Here is a 9,686-nt window from a genome sequence, read left to right as displayed (position 1 = left end):
ATCAGCCCGACGCCCGTTCGCAGGCTCCCCGAAGCGCACTCGGGAGCGCCGCTTTACCTCCAGCCCCCTCTGGCGGCAGCGGGGCGCACAAGCCCCACAACCTAGAGTCCAGCGCCTCCGCTATGCCCTATCCCGCAACACCGAGGCCGTCGCACGGACGCGCCCGGGTACGGGTACGGGTACGGGTACGGGTACGGGTACGGGTACGGGTACGGGTACGGGTACGGGTACGGGTACAGCCTCAGCCTCAGCCTCCCCCGGTGAGGGGATTCAGTCCAGGCGGTCCCCGATCCGGGAAGACCCCTACGGCACCCACCCAGCGATCCCCTCCCACCGACCGCCACCGCTCCCTCCGGGACCTGAGGGCAGCCCCGCCCCGCCCCGCCCCGCCCGTCACCCGCCGCGGACGCCCCCTCTCCGCGTGTCCCCAGAGGCCCTTCCGCCCATTCCATTGGCTGCTGCCGTCGGCGGCGGTGCCGCGCATGCGCCGTGGCGCGAGTGGGACGCGCCAAGCCTGCACGCGGCGGGGTGGTAACGGCAGCGGTGGCAGCGGCAGCGGCGCTGTTGGGGCCCTCACCGGGTGTCTCCTCACCTCGCTTCCCGCCGCCCTCCTCCTCGCCATCTTCGGCGCCGGTATAAGCTTTGCTTCCGGCCCTGCTCCTCGCCTCGTTGTGCGCAGGCGCACCCCCACAATGGCGAGCAAGGAAGGTAGGAGACACCCCCCCCCCCCCCCCCCCCCTTCTCGCTCTCCTCGGCCCGACAGTGGGTGGGGTGAGGGCGCTTGTGCCCGGTGGGGCTTCGGTGCTCCGGGCGTGTGGATGTTGAAGTTGTCCTCGCCAGGCGCCCCTGAGGGTACTTCGGGACCCCCTGCCCTGCCTCCTCTCTGGTGTAGCTCCGGCCCCTGGCAGCACCCCATTTCCCACCCCCACCCCTCGCCTCCGTTCGGTAGCGGCAGGCGCTGAGACCCAGGTTCATCTCTCCTTTCCCCCAGTGGTGGAGGACACGGTGGAAGAACGCGTCATCAGCGAGGAGTACAAGATCTGGAAGAAAAACACCCCCTTCTTGTACGACTTGGTGATGACACATGCTCTGGAGTGGCCCAGCCTCACCGTGCAGTGGTTGCCTGATGTGACTAGGTGAGAGAAGGCAAGAGAGCCCAGCAAGGTGCCAGAGAGGCACAGGGCTCAGGTGCTGATTTGCTTAGTTTGCAAAGCAAGAGCAGAGGCTATGTCCAGTTGCTTCTTCCACTGCTCTTTCTCAATTAACTTGTCTGCTAAGTAACTTGAGGATAAAACCCAAATATCAACAAATCGAGAATAATTTGGGTTAGAGTCCTTTCTGAGCTTGTAACACTTCATTTTGCATACAACTTAAACTCTTCAGGTATGCAGAAGCTTTCAGTTAAAAAAAAGTCCCAAGCTGATACTTAACAGTACTGTAGTGTTGCCTAGCAGACACTGTGCAGAAAGAAATATTCCTTGGTTTATTTATAAAATCTATGTACTTTTTCTTGTGTGCTGCATATTACTGTTCCATAGAAGCTGGAAACTGTAGTATCTGTTTCTCGGGCTTTTTTGTGGGTTGTTTGGGGTTTGTTTTTTTTTTTTTTTTGTGTAGTGGTTTGGTTGTTTTTTTTTTAAGTCTGGACTTATTTAAGAGGATAGTACTTAGGCTGGTGCTTCACATCCTGATTCTGCCCCTGCTCACTGTTGGCCTCACAAATTTTAATTTTCCCATTTTTCTACCTCCTTCTGAAATTTGTGGGCTCACTTTCTCATTTCCTAAAGAATTTTGAAGATGGGGATAGGTTCTGTTCATGTGCCAGATACTGCAGAATTTTATTGCCACAGTAACCAGTCAGGGCTTGATTGAGGGAGTGAGTGGACAAGGACTGGGTTCCTCATGTTGTAAACAGGACACAGCTAGGTTTAAAAATAGCTTATGTATGAAGCTCATGCAGTAACCAGAGGACAATGTCTTTTCTTTTTAAATTCCACCTTACATGTATGATGTTAATCTTACTGGTCAGATGGTTACTTAATTTTGCAGACAAGAATGTTAGGGGGAAGGTATTGAGAGATGAGAGCTAACTAGTTGTGACATGGAGAAATCAAAATGGGAATCTGAGCCCTTATGAGGAACACTTCTGCTTGCCTCGTATTTTGCAGATTGACTTAATATTCAGTTTAAAACCTGGTATTTCCAATTATCCAGTGTCAAAATATGTAAGCCATTTAAGGCAAGGACTGTCTCTTTGTATGGCACCTGACATGATGGGACACCTGTTTCTTATGCAAGTAAGTGCGTGTGCATTGCTGTGTTTTTTTGTTCTGTTTTGTATTTTTACCCCTCAAATTGTGTGGTGATACCTTGGAAGTGGTGTAGTAAAACCTTAAAGTGTTTGATTGCCCCAGTGATTCCTGCTTGCTTAAGTTCAGACAGCTCGATTAGTTTGTTGCTTTCAAGAATGCAGAATTAGCTTGGTTTTGACTGTTCGATTTTTTATTTTTTTTTTTTTCCTTTCAGAGATAAGTGACACTGTCCCTCCAGTCTTTTGCTTGCCACTAAATGATGCATTTGACTGCTAGATGAGAAACTTGATTCTAGTTAGCTAAGATTTGTGCAGTGTTTAAAAATGAGCTTCTGAAATAAGTAGTAAAGGTTGTAAGAGAAGTACCTGAAACAAGTTACCACTTGCCTTAAGTATTTTGTTTTGTAACAAGTGGTAGAGATTGCTTTCTAAATTAATACTGTGCAACTGCTAGGGGAATTAGCAGAAGATCATAGTCTCACCTTTAACTAGTGTGCAAATAATGATTGTCCCTTTCAAGCCATAGTGGCAGTGGTTACTTACATGTTTTGTCACTCTAGCCTTGCTGTTTGTATCTCTGCTTGTGTATGAGTTTAGTTCTCTTTATAGGACAAATCTATTGTGACATAGGAAAGGATCTTTCACACGAGTCTCTCTTTTCTAGCTCACTCAAGTTTGGATCTTGAATGTTAGTGATGCTAGCTAGCTAACTGGTGCAACTTACTTTTATTCTATGCATTTATTATTCTAAACAGGCCAGAAGGGAAGGATTATGCTCTACACTGGCTGGTTTTGGGAACACACACATCTGATGAGCAGAACCACCTGGTTGTTGCAAGAGTCCAGATTCCCAATGATGATCAGTTTGATGCCTCACAATATGACAGTGAGAAAGGAGGTGGGCAGTGCATCCTTTCTTACTGTATGTTTTAGCAGCAGCATTAATAAGTGTCCTGTGTAATGGTATTCTGACTTTCTAGTAAATACTAAAGCTTATTTATACTTGCTGTTTCACACTAATTCCAGAGCATTAAGAGTGACTGGAACTGGAAAACTTGTTACTTGAGAGTAATTTAAGTAAAGTTGTGATATACAGTCCCTGCTAGCATTTCTATTGGCTCTGTCAGTTGTGAAAATCAATACCCATCTCCTGTAAATATGAACTCCTTCAGAGCTTTAATTTCTACTATAGGGGATTCAAAATACCCAGTGTTGTGCTACATGGTGGTAGTTTTTAATTTTCTTTATTGTATTATGGTAAAGTGCTTCTTGGAGTGGAGGAGATGCAGGAAATGATGTTTAACCCATTTAAAATTATTGATGTGATAAAATGACTTTTTCCTGACAAATGCAGAGTTTGGTGGCTTTGGATCTGTGACTGGCAAAATTGAAACAGAGATTAAAATTAACCATGAAGGTGAAGTAAACCGTGCTCGTTACATGCCACAGAATCCCCACATTATTGCTACAAAAACACCTTCTGCTGATGTGTTGGTATTTGACTACACTAAACATCCTTCAAAACCAGGTTAGTCATTTTCTTTGAAGTTAAGCAAAATGCCTCTTGTTGTCAAAGGGTAAACTTGTATTTAACTGAAACTAGGAGGAGAGGTGATGGGCTCTGGAAACCAAATAAGGCCCATATCTTCAATGTCTTTTAAATGTCTAGTTATGCTCAGTATTATAAGCAAAAAACATTCCTCTATGAGGAATATGAATTACCACTGTTTCAACAGAAACAAAGTTCTTGGGTGGTAATGATGCTCTTGCTGATGGATATGCAAGGTGAAGCTAAATGGAAGCAATTTCCTTTCTTTCAGACACAAGTGGAGAGTGTAATCCTGATCTTAGATTAAGAGGGCACCAGAAGGAAGGCTATGGTTTATCATGGAACTCAAATTTGAGTGGACATCTTCTCAGTGCATCAGATGATCATGTAAAAAACACATCTTTTTCACTAGTTAAAAAACAAACAAAAATCACAACCCTCCAAAAAACCAACAACCAAACCTTAGGGTTAGTTTGGCTGTATATTGTAATGTGAGGAAGCTCTCACTTCAGGCTGTAATCAACAACCAGTTGCTGATTATGATCTTGATGAAATTAGAACAGAATGTTTTTATAGTTATCTGCTGTCAGAAATTGTTATATAACAATATAACCCTTTAAATTGGCATGTGTCTGAGTTCATAAATTAATATGACTCAAAAAATCAATGGACATACTAGCTTCTAAATTCCTTTGTGGGCTTTAAAAGTGTAAATTGCTTTTGTGACCTTATAAATAATCCTTTGGTCTTGAATTTGCAGAAAACTGATATGTAACTTTGCTCACTTCTCATTTGTGGCATACTTAAATGCTCCTTTTACAAGAAAAAAGAACTGTTTCTGGTGTTGGATGGGTTTATTTCTGTATTTGAAAGATAATACAATCAGAGCCTGTGTAACAATATGACTCTTATTTACAGACTGTGTGTTTATGGGATATAAGTGCTGGACCAAAAGAAGGGAAAATTGTTGATGCAAAAGCAATCTTTACTGGGCACTCAGCAGTAGTAGAAGATGTGGCATGGCATCTGCTCCATGAATCTCTGTTTGGATCTGTGGCAGATGACCAGAAGCTGATGATGTAAGTTGGGGTTAAGTGGTTTCTGGAGAGTGCCTGCTGTGTGCTGTCAGTGGACCAGCCCAGAGCACTTAGTTAAAAAAAAATCTAAATTGTGGGACAGTCTAATGTAGCTCTCTAGTGCAATCAGCTACAGTAATGCTGCAGAATACACTGAAATCTGCATGTTATTGGTGTAATTACATTATTTGAAAATAAAATGTAATTAATATATTTTACCAGCTTCCTAGTGCCAACTGCTCATGTACAACAGACACAAAATCCTGAAAGGTTTTTGAATACAAACTGTAGATTCAGACTTAGGCTTAGTAGTAAAGTAGTCTCTTAAACTAATGTGTACTGTAGTGAAAAAAGGTCCTGTGGGAATTTGTTCACTCTCACTCTCTCCTCCCTGCTTGTCACTCTCCCCCAAACCCTTCATTGCCAACAGCTGGGACACAAGATCTAACACCACATCCAAGCCAAGTCATTCTGTAGATGCTCATACAGCTGAGGTCAACTGTCTGTCCTTCAATCCTTACAGCGAGTTCATTCTGGCAACAGGTTCTGCTGACAAGGTATTTACTTGTGCATACTTTAGCAGTATTTTTTATGGTAGTTCTCTAGCCATTACAGTAAAAATTTCCTGTTATTTCTCCCAGACAGTGGCTCTATGGGATCTTCGAAATTTAAAATTGAAACTCCATTCTTTCGAGTCTCATAAAGATGAAATTTTTCAGGTGGGTAAAGTTTTCTCACAACCTGTAACTATAATGTATAAACTAAAACTTAGAGGAGTACTGACTAAGACAAGAACATGTAAATTTTCCTGTTATGACCAACTAAAATAAGGAAGTTTGCTAAACATTAAATATGAATTTTGGTTCAACAAATACATCTTTCAACTTTTCCCCACTTGACTGAAACAAATAGTTCACAATTTCCTGCTAAAAAGATGAGAGCTTGCAGGGTACCTGTACCCTCAGTACAGGTAAAAGATTTCTTTAAAATGTCCTGCTCTGAAGAGGACTTGGGTGTAAATCTAGTATGTTAACTTGGCCTATTTAGTTGGTGCAAATAACAATGAATTTTAGACAATTACATTTCATGATATGTTAAATCTATAACAATGAAATGGTATTAGGTATTAAATATGAGAAATCTTAAGACTTCAGTGTGCTCTGTTTGAGCTATGAGATAGCCTTTGTGCTGGAAGAAACTGAGTTACTGAAAATCAGTGGCTAGGTGGTAGTCATTGTTATTCAGGGTGTGTTTTGCAAATTGGTAGCCACTGCAGTCAAGTTGTTTTCTTTCAATAGGTTCACTGGTCTCCTCATAATGAAACAATTCTTGCTTCAAGTGGCACTGATCGTCGGCTTAATGTATGGGATCTGAGGTGAAGAGAAGTATATATGGATAGATGGTTAAAAAAAAACATACCTCCTTTATTAGATCAGCTTGATGTGTTCTCTAGCCTTCCTTGAATAGCTTGGGCCTGGTCTTCTGGGTACACAGTAGAAGCAGCACAGTACTTCTCTGCCAGAATTTCTTGATAAAATTGTTTCCTTTTGTCTTCAGTAATAAGGGATTTCTGCCTTCATGTGCTTCATAAATTAAAATCTGTTTCAGTAATGATAATGCCAAACAGTTGATGCTTTGTACCTGAGGCTTAGAGTTACTTGATAGTGAGAAAACTAATAGTAAAAGCAAATACTGAAAATGAAGGCTGGTAACTGTTAAACTGGCATAGGATGTGATTTTTATTAGTAACAAAAAGTATAAACTACTTTCTTACAGTAAAATTGGGGAAGAGCAGTCTGCAGAGGATGCAGAAGATGGGCCTCCTGAGCTGCTGGTAAGCTTCTGTTGAGCTTTCAGTCTGCTGAGATATGCTGTATGGCAGTAGGATGTCTTATGACTGCACTACTTCCTAAATCTTAAGTTCTTAATTTTTTTCACCTCTCCATTGCCGTAACTTGCTCTGTTCAATTCTGAAGGCAGCAATTTATTTTTTTTTCCAAATCTGTCCTGCATGTGATTTACACATCTTTATTGTTGAATATACTTACAGTTTGGCCATGTGCTTGTCAGTACTTCTTTTATAATAAAATGTGTAAAGCTAAGGTGTCAAATTGTTAATCCTACATTACTCTGATTAGGTTCCTTATAGCTAACCTTACTGATGGAAAAAAATACAAAGGTTTGTGTTGTCTTTTGCTTTCATAGGAAGCAATTAGAAAAGCTTATAGTTTGGTTTCCTCCTTTCTTGTGTAGCTGTTTTGAGTGTTCTTATAATTAGATGAGGGAGTATGTGTAAAATATGGCTGGATTTCACAGCCTCACTTTGTGTTGTCACCATATTGAAGATGTCAGTCAGTTGTTGCTGTAATAAAAAGAGCTGTACTCTTAAATGCTGTCTCAGCAATTGTGGGTGTGTGCATAAGCAATGAATGGAATGTGCCATCTCACACCTTCCTTATCTGCACTGTATATATCTAGTAGGAAGTTTTTCTTCTTTGCATAGTCAGCAGCATGATAAATTTAACTTCTGAATCTTGGGGCTTAATAGATTTCTCTGTACCAATGAAATGGCTTACTGAAGCTTCTGGGGTTTTTTTAACAGTTTATTCATGGAGGACACACTGCCAAAATTTCAGACTTCAGTTGGAATCCTAATGAGCCTTGGGTAATCTGTTCTGTATCAGAGGACAACATAATGCAGATATGGCAAATGGTGAGTGTCACAACAGCTCTTGAGCTTCTCTGGAGCTTGTTGCATGAATGAAACTAAAATGACTGCTTCTTAGGACAGCTTGTCCCTTCAGTGACTGAACGTAGCCTGTCCTCTGTATTTCTTACACTCTTTTGATTGGAGAATTAGACTTTCAAAAGAAAACAGACTAAAACAACCTGAAAAAATCCAACTGCTAGCTAATTCTTGACTCCAAGTTTTAGGTACTAATTAACGTTAGGAATAAATGTGGCAGCTGCAAACTTATATCCAATAGTAGGCAAGACTTACTTTCTCCCCTCCCCACATGCAGAGTGTGAAGCAAGATGCCTTCTAACTCTCCAGTTAGTTCATGTTACCCATAACTACACGAGTTTCATCAGTAATCTTATAAATGTGGAATAAAGTCACTTGGGAATAAATTTAAGTTAAAAAAATGTAAGATTTAAATGTGTGTGACAGGTCAAGCTTTGGGGTTTTTAAAGAACAGGTATAACTTGGTTTTTGTGTTCAGACTGAGGTTGAAAAAAGTCCAAATAAAATATTCATGGTAAGGCTAATGGCTAAATGGTAATGCTTATGCTGCTGAAATAAAACAATGTGAGAAGGTAAGTGCTGAACTCTGGCCACTGTGTTTCACATTCCTAAATGTGACTGCCCCTCAAGAAAAGGCAGGGAGGAGGCCTTTTTTGAGGCACACATGGTGTGTGTGCCTTCTTGGTATTACATGTGTTTTTCTTCTGTTTTTTCTGAAGCGTAGAAGATTGTTTAAAGACAATTGTGCCTGCAAGTTGTAATGTAATGTTTTGTGTCTTTAGGCAGAAAACATTTACAATGATGAAGATCCAGATATAGCAGCAGCTGAACTGGAGGGTCAAGAAAACTAACTTTTCTTCCTTAAGGAAATACTGGGTGTGACATGAAAATATAATTTGACTACTGTATACATTAAAAAAAAAAAACTAAAATACCCCAAATCCCCCCAAAAAACCCCAACAACACAAAAACTCCCTGAACAAACAAAACCAAAAAACAAACAGTGGACGGAAGCATCAGAGGCATTCCAGACAAATGGGAAAAGTCTTCATTAAAGACATAATTGGGCATAAAAAGGTTGTATAGTGAAGTTGTCATGGGATACCCTTGGGCACCTGGAGCTATTGAGCACTGTACAGCAATTAGCTTTTAGGGAAAATAAGAATGACTTAATACCTATGTCTATATTTTTAAACAAGCTTAGTGGTTTTCTGTAAATAGTCAAATACTCACTCTTCCCACATAAAAAGCATGCAAAAAAATTTTTTTATTAATATGTAAAAAGAGTTTTTCACTTTTACACAACACTTTTGGATTGGCTTTGCATAAATAAAATTTATTAATAAAATGTTTGGAGTGCTTCATGTCCATTGACATCAGATGAATGCCTTCTTCCTGATTATAATTTCTTTTCTGCATGGTAGTAAAGATGTGCAGTTTAATTTGTAATTTAGTCCCCATTTAAAGGTGTGAGGAGTCAAGAGTTGTCTTGATGTGAAAACTTGGAACAGATAATTTAGATCCTTGACAAAACAGAAAGAGGTTGGGGTAATACATGGGTAGGGCCAGCCAGACTTGTAAAGTTCAGATGCAAATCTTGTGCAGACTTGGGTTGGGTTTTGGGTGGTTTTGTGGTTGTTTTTTTTTTTTTGTGGTTGGTTTTGTTTGTGGATTTTTTTTTGTTTGTTTTTTGGAGTGGTGTTGGAAACACTGTTCTTTAACTTTTGCTTGTCATAGATGCTAAGTTGGCAATGTGGGTTGGTAAATTGGTGTTGCCTTTGTTCAGTTAGAGCTCTCCTGTGGCTTTTTCTTAAAATGTGAAGCAGTGAGGGAGGTGTCAGTATGCTGGTACTGAGTGCTTTCTCAGTAAGTTTGTAGACAACACCAGATTGGGTGGGAATGTTGATCTTCTTGAGGGTAGGAAGACTCTGCAAAGGGACCTGGCCAGGCAGGACCAGTGGCCCAAAGCCTATTATACTGGGTTCAACAAGGCCAAGTGCTGGG

At 41.1% G+C, this 9,686-nt stretch overlaps 1 protein-coding gene across 1 annotated transcript; it reads left to right on the top strand.

Annotated features, from left to right (window-relative positions):
* Positions 1–477: 477 nt before the first annotated feature.
* On the top strand, positions 478–9,030 carry RBBP7 (RB binding protein 7, chromatin remodeling factor). Its single transcript, XM_071748892.1, has 12 exons — positions 478–708; positions 992–1,136; positions 3,067–3,209; positions 3,666–3,839; positions 4,132–4,247; positions 4,779–4,939; positions 5,367–5,493; positions 5,578–5,655; positions 6,235–6,311; positions 6,713–6,770; positions 7,539–7,649; positions 8,465–9,030. The coding sequence occupies exons 1-12, from the start codon at positions 483–485 to the stop codon at positions 8,531–8,533; spliced, it is 1,485 nt and encodes a 494-aa protein (XP_071604993.1). The 5' UTR covers positions 478–482; the 3' UTR covers positions 8,534–9,030.
* The last annotated feature ends 656 nt before the right edge of the window (positions 9,031–9,686 follow it).

The sequence above is a fragment of the Heliangelus exortis genome, chromosome 1 (genome assembly GCF_036169615.1).
Source record: "Heliangelus exortis chromosome 1, bHelExo1.hap1, whole genome shotgun sequence".
Classification (NCBI taxonomy): domain Eukaryota; kingdom Metazoa; phylum Chordata; class Aves; order Apodiformes; family Trochilidae; genus Heliangelus; species Heliangelus exortis.
Note: the sequence above shows the minus strand (reverse complement) of the source record. Positions and strands in the feature narration are given on the sequence as shown.

Bases quoted from the DNA above. Each gene is read 5' to 3' on its own strand.
- RBBP7 (XM_071748892.1), top strand. From the start codon at position 483: ATGCGCCGTGGCGCGAGTGGGACGCGCCAAGCCTGCACGCGGCGGGGT. The intron at 1,137-3,066 runs GTGAGAGAAGGC...TATTCTAAACAG, and splicing joins TGGTTGCCTGATGTGACTAG to GCCAGAAGGGAAGGATTATG. The intron at 4,248-4,778 runs GTAAAAAACACA...TCTTATTTACAG, and splicing joins TCAGTGCATCAGATGATCAT to ACTGTGTGTTTATGGGATAT.